Genomic DNA, 17,930 nt, shown 5'->3' with positions numbered 1-17,930 from the left:
TCCCTCTAAAAATTTGTGCGTAAGAATGCGTATAATTAAGTAACCATAAACATCCGCAGGGCATCGGCCAAAGGTGAAAAATAATAATATTCTTGACAATGATCGAACAATATAATTTTTCTCGAGGTATAGAAAATAATAACATTTGTTCTAAATTCATTCGATTTTATTTCTTCTCTCGAAGCATTTGAAAAAAAAATAGGAAAAAAATAAAAAAGGAAAAAGTAGAAACAGGTGACGCAATGGTCTCCCCTTTTTCCCCACTTACTCGCACTTGACTAGAGCCGGTACTGGCGTCGAAGTCTAACAGCTATGCAGAATGACGAAAGCGGCCGGTGAACGAGGACGGTTTCAACTGAAGTGGGATTTCTCTTATATAAGATACATATTTTAACATCATTAATAGTACATGTTGAAATGTTAGATAATTTATAATTACATCGTTTATTATTATTTTTTTTTGTTTCGTTTCGTTAAGGAAAAGAAAGTGATCAAAAATAATTGGATATTCATTTATTGATACTAAACCGGTGTGTCGTCTCCGTCGTTTATCGACGCAGCTCGACCAATCACATACGCGCTATCCTCGTTGAGAAAATCGATCGGTATTGTGGCGGACGGCAAAGTAGGGAGGAAGAATCATGAGGAATCGTTATACCTTACACCTTTCCTAAAACTCAACGTGTTAACATGTCTAACATATTATTTAATTTTATTTTTATTTTGTTAGATTTTTCTACGAGATTTTCTTAAAGACACGAATTAAGTTCTTTTTAATTGCGCGCGCGCGCCCTTTTATTTTTATCATATTTAATTAAGTATTTCAAAATGGGCGGCAACGATGCTGGAAGAAGCATATTCACTTACGATACTCTGGTACACGCATTGTCAGGCGCAGCAGTAAGTATCGATTTATTTGATTACTCGATAATTATCTAATTTAAATAATGCGGATTAATTAATTAATTTTGTTTATTTTCTTTCTTTTTTCACGTTTAATTTTATTTCATTTATTATTTAGGGTAGCGTTATCGCCATGGCAACCTTCTTCCCGCTGGACACTGTCAGAAGCCGACTACAACGTGAGATTTTTTTCATTGTTATTTAAAATTAAATTCATCTATTCTTAATTATTCATTTTTCATATTAATTATATCCGTTCAAATGTCAGGCAAACATTAAAAAACAATAATATTTACATATACGTTAAAAATTACCGTGATTTTGTATTTTCAACGACTCGTTTATCTTACACTTTTTATATGCCGTTTTTGATAACTCGGCTCGTACACAAATGAGTGTTAAACTATTTGACAAAATCTAATCTTCCATTTTAGAACGTGTTCGTACGTTTTTATTTGTTTAAATATTCGCTCGTAACGCATGTAAAACTAGGACGTGTTAAAAATTCGCCGAACACACAATACACAATATTTCAATCGTGAATATCATACAAATATAATCGCAATAGATCGATCTTCGAACTATTTTTAGGTCAATTATAATCCACGTGTCACATAGCATATTAAGAGAATTATTATTTGAAATAGATTATTATATAGAAACTCAATAAATATAATTCCTTGCATAATTTTAATTATAATGTATCGTTAATCTTTGAACTCAGTTTTTTGTCCAACATTGTTGCATATCTTCGTGTAACAAATATAATCTATATTACTATTATTAATATTATAATATTTATATTATGTATGTACAAGGTGTCCCAAAAGTCATATTACCGAAATAAAAAATTCGAAATTTATTATCGTATTTTTTTTAACAAGGTACTAAATACAATCTTGTTATTCTATTAATAAGTCAATATTGATGTTTTCTATTTTCGTCTCGGTAAAGCGACTCGTGGAATATCTTGTATATTAATAAATACAAAATATACCCCATAGCAATAAATAATTTTATCGTTTTTACTTCCAAGGTGACGGAATAATTTAATAATTACTAGGATAATAATCTCGTAATTGTCATCCTTTCGTGTTAAATACGAATATCAAAGCGTTCAAATATAATCGAATGTATGCGAAGATATGCAATTTTAAATGCTAATTATTGAAGATTGTTTTTTCTAAATATTTATAGTCGAGGAAAATCGAGAAGCGAAGAATACGCTAACGATGATACGTGAATTGACTTTGAAAGAAGGACCGTAAGTTGCCATAACTAATTATCAAATGTATTTCCATGTTAGATGTCGAATGTCATATTCTTGTCCCATATTATCTTAACAAAAAAGTCTCAACGTCGTTTATTTCAAATTATATTCATTGTTAACTTTAATATTTATCACTCAGGCATACGCTGTATCGAGGAATGGTGCCAGTTCTTCAAAGTCTCTGTGCCAGTAATTTCGTTTATTTCTACACATTTCACGGGTTAAAAATGTTGAGAAGTAGGAGAAATCAAACAGCTGGAAACGATCTTTTGGTCGCATCGATAGCAGGTGCAATATTGTTTCCTTTTTTAAACACACGATTTTTATATCGATAAATAATAAATTTAAGAAAAAACGGAATGGATTAATATTATATTTTAAACGCATACAACATTCATATTTTCGTAGGTGTGATAAACGTACTGACAACTACACCACTTTGGGTCGTTAATACGAGATTGAAAATGAAAGGGATCAATAGTGTTAACGAGAAAAACAATAACGATTATAACACGTTGTACGGTAAGTAAAACGTAAAATGTTATTACGACGTATATAAATATTATAATATGTGCACAGGAATAAAAAAAGATTCATTCACGTTTGCATATTCATGTTATATTCATGTAAAGTGTTAGTTTCCCAATCACTTGAAGAAAAAAAAAAAAAGAAATGACGAAGAAAAGAATTTAACGACATACTTTTCTCTACTACATTTCTTTTCTTTTGAATTGATTTCAGATGGTCTTCTCCACATATGGAAATACGAAGGAATAGAAAAATTATGGGCAGGTACGTTACCAAGTCTCCTTCTCGTAGCAAATCCAGCTATTCAATTCATGACATACGAGAGTATTAAAAGAAGGGTTAATGCTTCTCCTGGTATTCAACCATCAGCTTGGGTCTTTTTTGCTATTGGTGCGATCGCTAAAACGGTCGCAACGACATTAACTTATCCTTTACAATTAATACAAACGAAATTGAGGGTAAATAATATCAAATTATTCAAAAATCAATCTAATTTCAATCACGCAGGCATATATGTTCCTTTTTCTTTTTTTTTTTAGCACGGATATAAGTATCCCGATTTACCGCCGAATGCTGGAACCATTCAAATTCTATTTTACATTTTAAAGTATGGATTCTATTTTTTCAATAAATTATCCAATCGTTAAATTAATATAACATCGTTCAAATGTTCGTATATTTTTTTTGTAGAAAACAAGGCTTATTTGGTTTATACAAAGGAATGGAAGCTAAACTATTGCAGACTGTTTTAACAGCGGCGTTGATGTTTTTAACTTATGAAAAAATATCAAGATTCGTATTTCGCATTCTTCTTCATAGACCTGTTGTCAGATAACGATATGATTAGACGCTTAAAGATTATATTTAAATATAAATGAGTTACCTCAAAATTTAAATAAATATACAATTAATGCTAATTTTTATTTTCCTACCGTGTTGCATCATTTTTATTTAAAGTTTTATCTTGTTGTTTATTTTAACGTATCTTTTACAGAAATGTCATTAATATATGTGAATGTCCCTAAAAATCGTACACTGTTATGCTTACTAGAAGATATTAATAAATATGTATATAATTTTTATACAAATGTACTATGTGTATTATTTTTACTTTAATAAGTATTCAACTGATTTTGATATAATAAATACATTTAAATTACAGTGAAAACAAAGGATGACCAATTGTTAGGTATGAAAACATCGGATATTCCTCTTTTTTATGCAATTATACCAACATTTCCTATACATTATTTTCGTATTCGTTGAATTCATTTGTTATAAATAAAGTTTTTAAATGAAACTCATTGAATATGTAATTAAGGTATGCTAATGTATTTATTTGTAAATTTTGTTCATCTCAAGTATACTGCATCAATTGTTTTCAAGGAAAAATCTCGTAAGTGTAAAGGTATACGATTTTAAGGGGCACTCGCTATATATTTCCATAGAAAATTATAAAAATAGAGAGTATAATCGCATAGACGATGTAATTACGAATAAACCATCGTTGTTTTTTCAATATGACAATAGAAAAGATGAAAAGTCGTCCGACCACGATTAACCACGATTTCGCGAAGATTTGGAACATGTGAACATTTATATTTAAAATAAAAATACTGGCGAATTTAAGCAAAACGCCTTTTAACGTTCAACCAAATATCGAATATAAATTGAATTATTTAGTATCGTCTCTTTCACCGACAAATAAAAGTCTTTCAAAATGGCTAAGTGAGGAAGCAAATTTTACGGAACCTTTGGATAATACTAATCGTACACTTACGAAGATTCATCGCAAAAGGTTTAAAAGTGTATTCAAATTTTGGAGTAAATTGAAAATTCGAAAAGATTCGAAGAAACGATTTAACGCAAATTCCGTATCCTCCAGGTATATATATCAAATACTTCTATCCATTTATCAAGATTTTCTAATAAAAATCATTTCAAATCACGTACTTCATTTTCCTCATCATTTTCCATATTTGAAAGTTGGAGTCTTCGTCATGCCGGGGAAACGATGAATACGCAAGTTAGAAATGAAATTCCGAAAACAAAGAAACAAATCTCCTCACGTCAAAACAGTGCTAGAAATAAACAGAATATTAAAATCAAGCCAGTTATCACGTACGATTATGATGCGGTTATCAGTCAACCAGATGTACCCAATTTTTTCGGACAAAAATGCAACACCGGTGTACCCATACGAAAGAAAGGTTTTTATACGCGTGGAAAAAGTAAATCGTCGAGTAAAAAAATGTCGGAAACCGAGTCAGAAACAACTTCTAATTCGAAATATCAAGATAAGGAAAATGAAACCATCGTTACTCTTGCCGATGAAGAAGAAGCTGCGGAAAACGAAACTACTCCTATCGAGGACGAATCGACGCCAATTTTTTCTAAGGTTCGAACAAGTTTTTTCCTTTTTCTTTTTGTCCTTAATCGATCAACCAATTTTTTAGATAAAATATATATTTTTTGTATAGAAATATTTTACGAAAAATGACGTACAAAAGAGGAATGCGCAGAAATGCGATTTTGAAGATAAAGACAAAAGTGAAAATGACGAAAATTGCGATAATATGACGACTCTCCGATCGTTAGCATTGCAAAAGAAAGAAAGTAAAATTCCTCGAGCAAAATCGGCCAAATCACCGGCCACAATTCAAATATCTCGTAATGAATCCGTGCAAAGATTATCCGTAACAACTTCGAAAAAATCGCTTGATACGATTTCACATGCTAAAGATACGAAGTAAGTTTACGAAATGTACGATTGTTTCAAGTAAATCTCTCTTTCGAAATATAATGATAATTACTTATTAAATATTCATTAATTCTTACATATTTATAGGTGCATTTTGAGAAAAGAACAAAACTCATTGACATTTTTAAACGATGAACAGGAAGGAAATGACGAGACAATCATTACAGAAACAACACCTGCTGTTATCGGTAGTGCTAGTGATCCTTCAACCTTTACAGTTTTACAAAGGTTAAAACAAAGTCCAAAATATCGATCTTGCAACAATTATAATCCTGAATTATCCAGTTATCGAGATATCGACGATACACTGAGCGATTCGAGAAGTTCACCGGAAAGAAAATACATTTCCAAAAAATGGCGGAGGTAAGAATAATTTCTAATTTATTTTTTGAAAAGAAAAAAAGAAAGAAAGTTTTTTTTTCCAATTGAAAAGATTTAGTTTTTTTTTGTTTTAATTTAATTGGTTTTTATTTGTGATTCAATTTAATTTAGATCTTTGAAACATCGCAAGTATATAGATACAAGTTCCGACGATTTTGACGTATCGTCGGATTACAGTTCCCAGAGCAGCGAGAAGAAAATACAAAATCGTAGAAATGTTCCCAATTCAGTCGCACCATTAGCAAAAACTTCCTTGGCAACTAAATCATCGTCGAGAGCTCAAAATCGTCGTGGAAATACATTTTCCTTTTTCAACGCACTTTTCGATATAGTTTTTTGGCCTTTTCTTTTCCTCAAGTCGGATCGATGATTTTCGACAAATAATATATTTATTTCCTAGAAATAAAAAAGTACAAGAGTTCATCATAAATACTTATAATATTTTTGTAATCAATATATTATATCGTGGTCTCTCTTACGTTGCATAAAAATGCAGCATTACGTTGATGATGCAGATAAATATGTATATCATCAAACATTTGATATATTTTTTAATTATTTATGGATATAATATTTGTTTGTTATATATTTAATAACGTCTTTTACTATTTCTCTCTATCAATTTTAAATAACGAATCAGAAAGTAACATTTCAGTGTATCAAATTTATATACACGCAAGGAAAAATAAATTTTATGAAAAATTCGTGAGCTTTTATTCGCAGAATGTAAAACGAAGATCATGGCACGCCGATTTCTGAAAGATGCACTGATTAACGATTTCTTAATTAATATAAAAGAGAAAAAAAGAAGAATTAGTTTGACAATTATGATTTACCTTTATCCATGGGTGCTGTCTCATTAAATTGAAACTTTTTCGAGAAACGCGTGGATGTTAAGCTCTCATAAAGTTGCTCGATTTCATAAACAGTGTTTCCTAATATTTTGGAAAAAACTTTGTCGTTTTTTACCAAAGCTTTGTCAGCGATTACGGACAAATGCAGTTGTTCGTTATAACTGAAGAGAGAAAATCCGATGCCTGTGTTACTTCTGCAAATTGATATGATCAATGAAATATAATTCAAATGAATTAGTAAGAGATGATCGTAAAGTCTTAATCAAAATTCCAAATTTTACTTGTTCGGTATCCAAAAAATCATATTTTTCACAGGATATCCCACAATTCGTACTTCTTGGCACCCAGGTAAATTGCTAAGAATCATCGTACTATGACTCTCTATCAAAGGTTTCAACAGTATTTCTGGTAATACGGCTGATAGAAACTTCATTGTCCAAAAATTGATCGTATAATCTAAATCTGTTTGTAATTTGTTATTATGTTTCATTATATCTTGTAAACGTTCGATAGTTCTCGAGTCTTCGTCTAAATTCGAATATACTTTGCCATTTATCTCGGAAATGCACAAAGGAAGTAGGCCAACCGAGATATCATTGGACAACTGAACTTGTTCCTTTGGATTACCCATTTTAGTTGGCAGTACAACGGTCAGTGAATTAGGTGGAACTTCGTTGATCTGCGGTGTTCGTTGAAAATATCAAAAATATTAAATATCAAAAAATCTAGAAAAATTTGCAAATGATCTATACGCACGCGTAAAAAATATTTATGTAAACTGGAGGACAACGCTGCTAAAAAAACTTCTACAAATCTTGCTCCAGTAACATGTTTTATTTCTTTGATCTTCGTTATAAGCTTTTGTTGATTGGAATTTCTGTAATCGTCTTCCGACCAATAAGTAATTACTTTCTTCCCAGTTAACTTAGACCCGTGAAGAGAACTAAAAAGATAATACTTTCAAATATATCGTACGTATTCATTTCTATATATATCATTAGAAAGTAAAATTTAGAATAATATCAACGAACTTTTGATCCATACTGCGAATGGCTTGTTCCATTAAATACGAGGGCATTAGAATAAAAACGATTAGAATTTTGGCAAAATTTTTGACACGTTCGTAAATAACTTTCGTGAAAAATTCATTGAAAATGATCCACAAATTACACATCGATATCTGCATTTGATTTTGAAATTCATTAAAGGTAATATGTTCGAAGTATTTGATCTTTGCGTTTAAATAATTCTGTACGATCGTCTTTAAGATTCTAAGACTATGTGGATTGGCAAAGGGCATACAGGCAGAAAGCACGCTATTCGAATAACAAGACTGCTGCTTGCAGCAGACGTTGAAATCTTGAACGCAGTGAGTAAATATAGGCACGTTCAACGACGTTCTTTCACAATTCTTTTTTTGACGTCCCCCTAATGTACACTTTTCTTTCAAGATAGTCGAGACTTCGTTAGATTTATCAGCAATAGTTTCCAAGAACATATTTAATAGAGCAGTACCATCTCCTACGGCATGATGAATACGAAATAAAACTGGGATCTTGATTTTATTTCTTCTTCCACGAGAAACAATAGTACGGCTTTCTTCCATACGACGAACGTGTTGATTACTTACACGTGAACAATTCTTCGAGATTAATATTTCCCAACATGTCGAATGATTTTGAGGAAGTGGCTGATTACACTTCCATTCCAATGTTTTTTTCAACGATTCGCCGTAAATGTCATCGCAGTATCCATCGCAATGCGTTTGATCGTGTTCGAGCCATTTAATTCTTTCCTTTAAATCTATCTCCTCGTTTCTTTCCCAAAAATAATAACCGTACTTCTTGTTTTTACGATAAAGTATCTTCTCGAAAGGTGAGCCAATTAACCGATCTTTAATTAAATGTCTGAAGCTTTCTAAGACGTTCGAATTAACTTGAAATTGATCCTTCTCCAAAACTACCAGAACGTTTATGACAGAAAGGGCGGAAGGTTCTTCGATAGCCCAAATGCAATCGGTGCCATCCAAGAGACCGATGAATTTGTCTTTCAATTGATGCTTCAATACTGCTTCGACGATAAGACGATAAATATAAAATAAAGCTATTAATATCGTCAATAGAGGAGTTAAGAGACAAAATAAACCGTAATTAAAAAGCATCCAATGCATATTTGATGTCGATAGTTGATATCAATGGTGAAAAATCATCGTCGAAACTCAATGAAAATATTTCCTTTTGATTTTACTTTGATTTCTTCGAAAAATGATAATCTTTCATCTAAAATGAATCATATTAGAACTTTTTTTTGTTTATCATACTACACACGATAATCTACTCGAGATAATATTTTTTTTTTTATTGGTCACTTACGAGAAATATGAGAAAGAACGATTAGACGATAGCCCAGTGCCGTATAACGCACTAAGTGAACTTTCCGTCCTCGGATTCACTGTTCATATAACGAAGCACCTGTATTTACTTAATAATGTCAATCCAATTATGAAGAAACCTTTTATTTAATATTATTATTTGCTGATATAATGAATTATATTATCACGTATGCGTGTAAGTAATTATGGTAGTGGCTTAAGCTCAAACCAAAATTTGTTAAATTGATTTTATATTATTTCCTTGTTTCAGGCTCTAAACTATTCAACCCATCTATGGTTGATTTTTTATGTAGAACAAAAATTCAACTATCATAACAAATGATATGAAAACTTAACGTACAAAGACTTGTTTATTCATTTGAATAAATTACATTCCGAAAGAACATTTCTGTAAAGACAGGGCACTGCTACTTCTACTACTTTTGCATGCGCGTCTTGCTTCTTGCAAATGTGCTCTTAAAAGTGCATTCTCGTATACCAACCGATCACCTCGTCGTATTTCCATGGCCAGTTGAGCATCTTTGTCTAAAGACAGGTGTATTTCTGCATTGCTTGGAACATTCGCGTTACGTGTCTTTCGCAACGCATCCTTTGAAATGATGATCAAACTTTTACTTGTTAAAATCGAATTGAATAATAATTAAAAAAGGCTTATTCTACCTGTAGGGTCTCGATCGAACCTCTCAATAAAACTTCTTCCTCGTCCTTACGTTTTTTAAGATTCATATACTTGGTACAAACTCTTTTTATTACCTCTTCGCGTTCTATTAAATGTTCGTCCATATTAAATAACTTTCGTTCAAGTATATCTATCTGTATCGAACAAACGAATGAACAAAGATATCCATAAATTAGAATAATTGTAATAAACTGGATTAATCAATTGTGTTAAAATGTCATAAACCTGTTCGTTCTTTTCTTTAACGGCTGCATTCATGGTAACAATTTGTTTCTTCAATTTTTCGTTTTGCTTCAACAAATCGTCGTACCTAATGAAAATTGTTTATCATTGAAATATTTGAATAGGTAATCGATCGTATTTTATAGGTTTACTTTCTGTGCCAAATCCGTTGCACTTCTCTTTTCAAAGGTTCCGGTAACGTGTCCGTATTTCCAATACGAGCATCTGTTACATTTTGTCTAAATAAATCTAATTGTAAGAAATAAATCATAATTATAACGAGATTGACAAGAAAATAATATATTTGTTTTTTACTATTATTATCGACTAACTCAACATATTTTTATTCCGTTTATTAGCTTTCCTGAGATCATCGATCATAGCAACTTTTTGCGCTTTCAAAGTAGAATATCGCAGCCATTGTTCTGATTCCAAAATACGAGACAACGTTAAACTCGCTTCTAATTGATCTATGGTCTCAAATAAACTTTGTAGCTTTGTCTTGGAAAGTTCTTTTTGAAATATTTCTAAAATTATATTTTTTTATGTAAAAATATCTTGAAAAAACATTATCGCGATCGTATTTTTTCATACTAACTCTCATCCTTCCTCAATGAATCATTATAAAACGTAAAATCATTATTTTCTCTTCTATAATTTTCTACTGCTACCGTGGTTGTATGAATATTTGTAATAATATTTTGTTGAAAAGTATTTACTGATTCTTGTGACGTTTCACTGACTCTTTTCTCCATTTTAGTTTTACTGATAAAGACAAAAACGTATTAATGTATTCAATCTTCGGAAAGTTTAAATTCGTATCATTATACCTTATTACATTATTAGAATGGTAAATAATTCCTCCCATGTTGCCTATTTAAAAAGTTTACTTTTAAAAATGCTGTTTAACCTTGTTTACTTATCGAACTGCCAATAATAAACAGATGGACGTTAATTAAAACATAAACAAAATATTACATATGAATATTACGCTAATTTCAAACCTCTATGTTTATGCGTATAATATTTTTATTTGCAATCTTTATAAAATAAATTAATGAAAAATTAAATCAATATAAAAAAAATCTAAAGAAGAATATAAGACATTTTGAAATAAAGATAATACAATTTAAAATTCGTTTCGTCATAAAAAATATAGTTTCTTTCGTGCAGTACAATAAATCTATTATTATAAGTGTATAATTACAAGATAGTAAATCTTAAAATATCACTTGAAAACATATTGGTACCATATATAATAACGCGTTATATTAAAAATATAATAATACATTGATTTTATACAAAAAAAATTGTAAAACTTTATTTAGTCAAAGGACATGGTTCTGATGCATATCGTTTAAAACTTCCATGTGCACGTCTTAAATGATTTGTCAAACGTTCCCTCGTATCTTCCATAACTGCGAGCATCGTTATTCTGGACTCACTGTTTAGAGCATCATTGAAACGTTCCAAGAGTGCTAAATCTATCTGTGGAACACCATCCAAATCTTCGAGAAGTTCTTTCATGTTCCTAACGTCATTTTGTAAGCCTTCTAAATTCAAATCTTTTGACAACGTGCTGTTAAGAAAATAATTGCGCTACAATATTGAATATACGAATTCAATTAAAATAAAAATCATATACGTACTTTTGTTCTTTCTCGATAAATTCCGAACAAGTTTCGTATAAATCTAAACATTCGAGATTATCATGAAGATCTCGTTGTTCCAAATATCTTCGAAATATTTGTCTACCACGCGGATCCGTTAAAGTTTTAATAATATTATCTGTTATCTGATCCAATTCTTCGCGTTTTAAACCAGACGTACACTTTCCGATGCATCCTATCATTTTTCTTGATAAAGAAGCCTGCATACTTCATGCCGCTTATTTAAGAATTTTCAGAATATTATTGAAATAAATATTCAAATAGTCAAGTTCGTTAGTAGACACTTAAACGGTATTATTTCCATATCTTAGCACAGCCAAGACGCAAAACCTAGAAACATAATTAATACCGTAAAAAATAATTGAATAAAAAAAAAATATTAGATTATTTATTGTGTTAATATTTTTTTATTTTACAATTTTTCCCTCACGTCTATATCAATGATCATACTGCTGTATGTCTTGAAAGAATATTCGAAAGAACATAATCATAATAAACAACGTTGTGCGAACTACAATATTACGTCAGAGTAACAATGAAACATCAAATTATAATTATACAAGGTGTCCCGAAAGTTGTTTTACTGACAGAGTGAAAAAAGAAAAACAGAACTTTATTACTATTAATAATAAATTTATTTATAATTTATAAAAATTATTACTCTATGAGAGAGTTATTTGTCTTCGAGTGAAGATCCCAATTTGAATTTATTCTGGAAAAGGTTGTACTTGGGACAGTGTAAAATGAAATGTTCAATTGTGTTGGGTCCTTCAACAGAACATTATTTAAAAACAAAAATAATATTAGTTTGTTAACAGAATTACAATATTTTGTTTTCCATTTCAAAATATGAATCTACAGTTACAGTGTTATTAAAAATATATAGATCTGTGACACCGCCATTCAGAAAATCTGTCAAAAAATATTGTTTATTATTAAGTGACTTTTTGGACACCTTGTACGCGTTTGTATGTTTGAAATTTTAAATATATTTTTATCATTCTCGATAAATTACCACTAATAAATCGTCGATCAATTGAAATATATATAAATATAATAGACTGTGATTTCCTTTTCTCATTTAAAATAGATAAATTAGGGAATATCTTTTTTTATTCTATGACTAAAGCCAACCCTAGGCATACATAACGAAGAACATTATCGATCGCAAATTTTGCCGGCCGGATTTACGCTTACTGCTTACCTTAATCGTAGTATGACCCATTTTCTGAATATAAAAAGACAGTAAAACTTGAGATGTTCATCGTTATTAATAGGTCTTCAGAAAAACGTTACGGAATGTGTATGAATATATTTTATATTGATAAGATATAATCTTTGTTTTGTAATTTCGCTAAAAATAATCACGTGATTCAAGCTAAAGCATAACAAATCACATCACCACGAAACGCACTATGCCGCTTCACAGCGATAACTGAACTTCACTTAAACTACTTTTCAGAAAAGTGCCCTCTAGCTTTTTGCGAGACATCTTATGTTAGTAAAAGATAAAAATATCTTCAACAAAAACAACAGTTAATAATTTTGGTTTTCCATCCTTTAAATTTTTTAATCCTACATTTGATTATGTGTTACATGTGATTACAAATTAAAATGACTCACATGTTTAAGATCAGTCATAGTCTTTTTAAATTCATCTTAAACTTAACCATTTTCATTTACCATTTTTCAATGAATATAAATGCCTAGATATTGCAAATATATGTAAAGATGAGAAAGACCAACCTGTTATATATTTAAAATGCGAATCTACCAAGGAGTGTCGTTTGGTATTCTGAAGATTATTTACAATACAATGTATGTTGCTGCTCTACGTGCATTACATACGTAATTTATGTTTTACTATTTTGCTACAATTTTTTATAAAACACAGTATGATCTATATATTATTAAGATACTATATTTAATAATTGAAAATAAATAATTAATTATATCGTATATACTTCCTTTGTTCTTATTTTATTTCTATTATCGTTTATTAATTTTCAAATTAACAATAATCAACTCATAAACCAAACTATCGAATTTTATATCTTAAAATCGATTAGTTCTTTCTCCAATGTCTAGCCAATCAGCGTTGCTACTACTCGTATATTCGCTATTAACCAATAGGATCAAATATAACATCTAACCTACAATAGAAGAAGGCGCGAAAATGTTTCGATATGAAAAGAAACATAACCAATAATATGTAATTTAAAGATAATTAATTTTATGTTTTTTTATATACTTATTTTTCTACAATACACGAAATGGATAATGAATTTCCAGATTCAGATGAAGAATATGATTTGGTACATCAAGATGACTTTAACGTTTTAAAAGAAATCGAAGGTATAAGTTTAATAACCTCTCTAATTATAATTAACTATAAGATTTTCAAATAAGCATTTATTTTCTAGCTGAATTAGATAACAAGAAGAATCTTCAAAATAATAAAGAACAAACCTCACAACAAACCGAAACACAAAAATTATTTGGAAATGATTACAGTCAGCCAAGCACTTCTTTTCAAGCAAATGAATCTTATAATAATTTCATAACTAATTCCAGAAAACAACAATTACATTCGCAACAAACAAAAACACAAATACTAGTTGAAAATGATAACAGTCAGCCAAGCACTTCTTTCCAAACAATTGAATCTTATAATAATCCCATAAGTAATTCTAGAAAAAGAAATTATGATGAGCTATTTGGTGATATATCAGATTTATTGGAAAAAGATACTTTCCGTATGTATGAACACAAATATTGAATTCTTTTTTCGAGATATTAAATGTTTTTTATTTTGATATATTTATCTTGTAGCTGAATTAATAGAGCCGAAAGAAAAAAGACCTTGTTGGAATGAAACAGATGCTATTATTAAAACAGTTATTAACACAAGAAAAAGATTGTTAGAAAATGATAGTAATATATCTAATGGAACCGATTATTATCAAAAGTAAGAAAATATATAATTTATAACTTAAAACTCTATTTATAACTTCAATAATTTAATATGTGCCTTTTTATATAACAATAGTACTGAAAAGGATAACATTTCTTTACGTGTACCACCCTGGAATTTTATAGCATTAACTAGACCATTCGATTCTCAACGTATGTATATTAGAATAAAGAATGAAGAAAATGTCACTGTAGAGTCCAAAAAACCTATTCGTAATCTACTATCGGTATCATATAATCAACTTAAAGCAGAAGCAGAAGAAATTGTAAGTATATTAAAAATAAAACTTACAACATTACTTAAAGTACCAATTTTTATATTATAATATCTTGATATATTATTTATGTATACATTAATTTGTACCATAATAGATTGTTAACAATGCAAAACGTGCAAGCGTAGCAGTGACTACATCTTTTTATTGCGATGAAACAAGTGGCGCTGAATTATGGGTTGATAAATATAAACCTAAAAAATATATAGAACTCCTTTCAGATGAAAATGTTAATAGACAGTTTCTATATTGGTTAAAGTTATGGGATAAAGTAGTATTTCATAAAGAAGTATCTACTCGAAAACAAAAGATTAATGTATCTATGTCAGATAAGTTTGTAGATAATAAACAGAATGATCTAGACGATAAAGGATATCCTATTCATAAGATAGTATTACTTACAGGCCCTCCTGGTTTAGGAAAAACAACTTTAGCACATTTAGCAGCTAAACATGTTGGTTATAATATTATTGAAGTTAATGCAAGCGATGAAAGAGGACCCGATGCTTTTAGGTGATTTTACATAGATTAATAATGTAGTTTTATTCAATATAAATATTCATAAATATTTTATTTACAGACAAATTTTACGCTCTTCAACACAAATGAAAGCAGTCTTAGGTAATGATCCACGTCCAAATTGTTTAATTCTTGATGAAATAGACGGTGCACCGGTAGCTTCGATTGAAGAACTTATCAGATTTGTACAAGGAAAATCCTCTTCCAAGGGTAAAAAGAATAAATTGAAAACTGACAAAGAAGGAGAAAGTTGTCAACGCCCTATAATTTGTATTTGTAATGAATTATATACTCCCTCTCTAAGGTATGTATTTTAATTAATGATACGTAATTTAATTTACAAAATTAACAAAAACATTGATTGTATTATATTCTAGATTACTGAGAAATGTTTCTCTAGTGATAACTGTACCACCAGTAAGTACTACACGAATAGTACAACGACTAATGGAAATAGCACAAAAAGAAAAATTAAAAATAAATCAAAATGATCTTCTAAAATTAGTAGAAAATTGTGATTGTGATATAAGATCTTGTCTTGGTACGTTACAGTATATGGGGAACGTTAATTTAAAACATAATGTATCTATAGGATTAAAAGATTCTCGGAAGGGATTATTTGATACATGGAAAGAAATTCTTAAAGTTCCTTTTACTAAACTAGGTATTCTATCCACTCGTGATAGAATGCATAAAGTATTGAAAATAGTACAAAGTGGTAATTTGATGATTTTTTTCATTTTTAATATTAACTACTTGCTTGTTTCTCATCTATTTTGTTACTCGAACATGATTGTTATTGCATTAATATAATATTTTTCTTAAATAGGAGAAAATGAAAAATTAGTTCAGGGCATATTTCATAATTACCCTATAAATTGTTCTGAGAAACTTCAAAATGTATCTGTAGCAACTGAATGGTTTCAATTTTATGATGAAATTTCAACTTCTGTTTTACAACATCAAACTTGGTCGATTATGCCGTATACAAATTATGCATTTCTTACATGGCATTTATATTTATCCACTACGAAAATTCCGAAATTATTTTTCCCCGTTATCATATTTGAAGTAATTATTTTTATGTTAATCAATAAATTCTAATAATTATAAGTAAACAATGTGTGAACAAGTACAAATATATTTTATATTTATAGACAAATCAAAAAATTACTAAAAACACAAGCAACTTAACAGCAGTTAAACGTAATCGTGGAATTGATAATATAACATTGATTATGGACTTTACTCCTATTCTACCAGATCTGTTGAATCCACAAATTCGTACTGTTTCTGGTCATTTATATTCTTCTACAGAAAAAGCTAATCTCTCACGTGTCGTTAACATTATGCTTGATTTTGGATTTACTTTAGTACAAGAAAAAAATACAGAAGGAAGATACGAATACAAACTGAACCCGTAAGTAAAACTTTAAAAATTATCTTGTATAATTAATAGTATTCATACTGTACATGTTATTCATTTATATTGTAAAAAATATAGCAATTAATCTGATTTCATTATTAACTATAGTGATATTTATGATATTGGATGTTTTAATGATTGTAAAAATCGTATCAAAATTCCTTATACTGTATTACAAATTATTTCTCAAGAATTACAAACTGAATTTGTTAAGAGATCTACAAAAGTCACAGGAATTACGCAAAATAATACAGAGAAAAAAGTAGAAAACAAAATTCAAGAAAAAGGCATGGATGTAAATTCAATACAATCAGAAACATTTATGAAAAAAGCCCCTAATACGTCTATCATGTCAAATTTTCTGAAATGGGGTAATACGATTCCAGCAAAAATTTCAGTAAGTTTTTTAAGAATCTTTAAGAATATTATTACTATTATAATATGTAATTAATATAAATTATTTTATTAACGTTAGCTATACTCATCTTTGTTATTTAATCGTAGCCAAAAAGAAATTTATTGGGTGAAACAGCGATACCAGATGATAATAATTTAAAAACAAATACAATAGTATCTCCAAAATCAAGAGGAATAAAACAAATCCGAGATATTATAGATAAGTATGGTGTCTGGTATAAATATAAAGAAGGTTTAACTACTGCAGTACGACGACAAGTTTTAATAAAAGATCTATTATAACTACTTTTAGTATTAATTAATATATACGTATACATATACATATATACAAATAATATAATAAATATTATTTTAAGATAATATTGTAACAAACCTAAAATATATTTTTTGTAACTTCAATATATTTTTATATCTTGAACATAATTTTTCAAATATCTATTACTAACCGCAAAGGATATTATATATATTTGATATAAATCTTTAGAAAAATTATAATCTTTAATTTAATTTTCTTAAAAAATATAAGGAATATATTCATTATAAAATTTTCATTCAATTATAAAATGTATTTACATTACTTTTTTAGTATATAGTATTGTGGCGTCTCAGCCAACTCCCGCTAGTAATGTCAGATGGCAGCTCGATCGACATAGACGGCAT

General features: G+C 29.3%; 6 protein-coding genes across 11 annotated transcripts; 3 read left to right on the top strand and 3 right to left on the bottom strand.

Annotated features, from left to right (window-relative positions):
- Nucleotides 1-574: 574 nt before the first annotated feature.
- On the top strand, nucleotides 575-3,789 carry LOC122520587 (peroxisomal membrane protein PMP34). 2 transcript variants are annotated; one of them, XM_043640692.1, is made up of 9 exons: nucleotides 575-900; nucleotides 1,022-1,082; nucleotides 2,101-2,167; nucleotides 2,313-2,461; nucleotides 2,582-2,695; nucleotides 2,915-2,965; nucleotides 3,071-3,159; nucleotides 3,241-3,308; nucleotides 3,392-3,789. In XM_043640692.1, exons 1-9 carry the CDS (start codon nucleotides 829-831, stop codon nucleotides 3,534-3,536), a joined length of 816 nt encoding a protein of 271 aa, XP_043496627.1. In that variant the 5' UTR covers nucleotides 575-828; the 3' UTR covers nucleotides 3,537-3,789. The 2 variants fall into 2 exon arrangements, with proteins under 2 accessions (XP_043496627.1, XP_043496626.1); XM_043640691.1 differs by having other exon boundaries at nucleotides 2,915-3,159.
- Nucleotides 3,790-3,976: 187 nt separating this feature from the next.
- On the top strand, nucleotides 3,977-5,869 carry LOC122520585 (histone-lysine N-methyltransferase SETD1B-like). Of its 2 annotated transcripts, XM_043640689.1 has the most exons (4): nucleotides 3,977-4,586; nucleotides 4,688-5,099; nucleotides 5,182-5,450; nucleotides 5,550-5,869. In XM_043640689.1, exons 2-4 carry the CDS (start codon nucleotides 4,716-4,718, stop codon nucleotides 5,827-5,829), a joined length of 933 nt encoding a protein of 310 aa, XP_043496624.1. In that variant the 5' UTR covers nucleotides 3,977-4,586; nucleotides 4,688-4,715; the 3' UTR covers nucleotides 5,830-5,869. The 2 variants fall into 2 exon arrangements, with proteins under 2 accessions (XP_043496624.1, XP_043496625.1); XM_043640690.1 differs by lacking the exon at nucleotides 3,977-4,586 and having other exon boundaries at nucleotides 4,600-5,099.
- A 281-nt stretch (nucleotides 5,870-6,150) lies between these two features.
- LOC122520584 lies at nucleotides 6,151-9,371 on the bottom strand. 3 transcript variants are annotated; one of them, XM_043640686.1, is made up of 7 exons: nucleotides 9,070-9,371; nucleotides 7,729-8,976; nucleotides 7,454-7,640; nucleotides 6,979-7,376; nucleotides 6,680-6,891; nucleotides 6,323-6,610; nucleotides 6,151-6,239 (listed from the first exon to the last, which is right to left on the bottom strand). In XM_043640686.1, the coding sequence occupies exons 2-6, from the start codon at nucleotides 8,865-8,867 to the stop codon at nucleotides 6,582-6,584; spliced, it is 1,965 nt and encodes a 654-aa protein (XP_043496621.1). In that variant the 5' UTR covers nucleotides 8,868-8,976; nucleotides 9,070-9,371; the 3' UTR covers nucleotides 6,151-6,239; nucleotides 6,323-6,581. The 3 variants fall into 3 exon arrangements, with proteins under 3 accessions (XP_043496621.1, XP_043496623.1, XP_043496622.1); XM_043640688.1 differs by having other exon boundaries at nucleotides 6,323-6,598; nucleotides 9,070-9,364; XM_043640687.1 differs by lacking the exon at nucleotides 6,151-6,239 and having other exon boundaries at nucleotides 6,322-6,610.
- Nucleotides 9,372-9,591: 220 nt separating this feature from the next.
- LOC122520588 lies at nucleotides 9,592-11,079 on the bottom strand. The gene is made up of 6 exons (XM_043640693.1): nucleotides 10,821-11,079; nucleotides 10,589-10,755; nucleotides 10,323-10,517; nucleotides 10,143-10,239; nucleotides 9,994-10,078; nucleotides 9,592-9,902 (listed from the first exon to the last, which is right to left on the bottom strand). Exons 1-6 carry the CDS (start codon nucleotides 10,856-10,858, stop codon nucleotides 9,741-9,743), a joined length of 744 nt encoding a protein of 247 aa, XP_043496628.1. The 5' UTR covers nucleotides 10,859-11,079; the 3' UTR covers nucleotides 9,592-9,740.
- Nucleotides 11,080-11,158: 79 nt separating this feature from the next.
- On the bottom strand, nucleotides 11,159-13,122 carry LOC122520583. Of its 2 annotated transcripts, none has more exons than XM_043640684.1 (3): nucleotides 12,865-13,122; nucleotides 11,640-11,990; nucleotides 11,159-11,569 (listed from the first exon to the last, which is right to left on the bottom strand). In XM_043640684.1, the coding sequence occupies exons 2-3, from the start codon at nucleotides 11,864-11,866 to the stop codon at nucleotides 11,311-11,313; spliced, it is 486 nt and encodes a 161-aa protein (XP_043496619.1). In that variant the 5' UTR covers nucleotides 11,867-11,990; nucleotides 12,865-13,122; the 3' UTR covers nucleotides 11,159-11,310. The 2 variants fall into 2 exon arrangements, with proteins under 2 accessions (XP_043496619.1, XP_043496620.1); XM_043640685.1 differs by lacking the exon at nucleotides 12,865-13,122 and adding an exon at nucleotides 12,676-12,700.
- Nucleotides 13,123-13,747: 625 nt separating this feature from the next.
- On the top strand, nucleotides 13,748-17,553 carry LOC122520581 (chromosome transmission fidelity protein 18 homolog). The gene is made up of 11 exons (XM_043640682.1): nucleotides 13,748-14,015; nucleotides 14,084-14,416; nucleotides 14,493-14,628; nucleotides 14,710-14,899; nucleotides 15,006-15,421; nucleotides 15,489-15,731; nucleotides 15,805-16,145; nucleotides 16,257-16,498; nucleotides 16,585-16,847; nucleotides 16,962-17,250; nucleotides 17,358-17,553. The coding sequence occupies exons 1-11, from the start codon at nucleotides 13,934-13,936 to the stop codon at nucleotides 17,550-17,552; spliced, it is 2,730 nt and encodes a 909-aa protein (XP_043496617.1). The 5' UTR covers nucleotides 13,748-13,933; the 3' UTR covers nucleotide 17,553.
- Nucleotides 17,554-17,930: the final 377 nt, after the last annotated feature.

Source organism: Polistes fuscatus, unplaced genomic scaffold (assembly GCF_010416935.1).
Source record: "Polistes fuscatus isolate 324 unplaced genomic scaffold, CU_Pfus_HIC Scaffold4, whole genome shotgun sequence".
Classification (NCBI taxonomy): domain Eukaryota; kingdom Metazoa; phylum Arthropoda; class Insecta; order Hymenoptera; family Vespidae; genus Polistes; species Polistes fuscatus.
The sequence above is the reverse complement of the archived record's forward strand: the minus strand, read 5'-3'. Positions and strand labels throughout refer to the sequence as shown.

Excerpts from the sequence above, each read along its gene's own strand:
- LOC122520587 (XM_043640691.1), top strand. The coding sequence starts at position 829 with ATGGGCGGCAACGATGCTGGAAGAAGCATATTCACTTACGATACTCTG. Across the intron at positions 1,083-2,100 it reads TGTCAGAAGCCGACTACAAC|TCGAGGAAAATCGAGAAGCG; the intron begins GTGAGATTTTTT and ends AAATATTTATAG. Across the intron at positions 3,160-3,240 it reads TAATACAAACGAAATTGAGG|CACGGATATAAGTATCCCGA; the intron begins GTAAATAATATC and ends TTTTTTTTTTAG.
- LOC122520585 (XM_043640689.1), top strand. The coding sequence starts at position 4,716 with ATGAATACGCAAGTTAGAAATGAAATTCCGAAAACAAAGAAACAAATC. Across the intron at positions 5,100-5,181 it reads CGACGCCAATTTTTTCTAAG|AAATATTTTACGAAAAATGA; the intron begins GTTCGAACAAGT and ends TTTTTTGTATAG. Across the intron at positions 5,451-5,549 it reads TCACATGCTAAAGATACGAA|GTGCATTTTGAGAAAAGAAC; the intron begins GTAAGTTTACGA and ends ACATATTTATAG.
- LOC122520584 (XM_043640686.1), bottom strand. The coding sequence starts at position 8,867 with ATGCATTGGATGCTTTTTAATTACGGTTTATTTTGTCTCTTAACTCCT. Across the intron at positions 7,641-7,728 it reads ATTCGCAGTATGGATCAAAA|TTCTCTTCACGGGTCTAAGT; the intron begins GTTCGTTGATAT and ends TTATCTTTTTAG. Across the intron at positions 6,892-6,978 it reads ATTTTTTGGATACCGAACAA|AAGTAACACAGGCATCGGAT; the intron begins GTAAAATTTGGA and ends ATCAATTTGCAG.
- LOC122520588 (XM_043640693.1), bottom strand. The coding sequence starts at position 10,858 with ATGGGAGGAATTATTTACCATTCTAATAATGTAATAAG. Across the intron at positions 10,756-10,820 it reads CATTCTAATAATGTAATAAG|TAAAACTAAAATGGAGAAAA; the intron begins GTATAATGATAC and ends TGTCTTTATCAG. Across the intron at positions 10,518-10,588 it reads TTCATTGAGGAAGGATGAGA|AAATATTTCAAAAAGAACTT; the intron begins GTTAGTATGAAA and ends ATATAATTTTAG.
- LOC122520583 (XM_043640684.1), bottom strand. The coding sequence starts at position 11,866 with ATGCAGGCTTCTTTATCAAGAAAAATGATAGGATGCATCGGAAAGTGT. Across the intron at positions 11,570-11,639 it reads TTTATCGAGAAAGAACAAAA|CACGTTGTCAAAAGATTTGA; the intron begins GTACGTATATGA and ends TTTTCTTAACAG.
- LOC122520581 (XM_043640682.1), top strand. The coding sequence starts at position 13,934 with ATGGATAATGAATTTCCAGATTCAGATGAAGAATATGATTTGGTACAT. Across the intron at positions 14,016-14,083 it reads CGTTTTAAAAGAAATCGAAG|CTGAATTAGATAACAAGAAG; the intron begins GTATAAGTTTAA and ends TTTATTTTCTAG. Across the intron at positions 16,499-16,584 it reads TCCCCGTTATCATATTTGAA|ACAAATCAAAAAATTACTAA; the intron begins GTAATTATTTTT and ends TTATATTTATAG.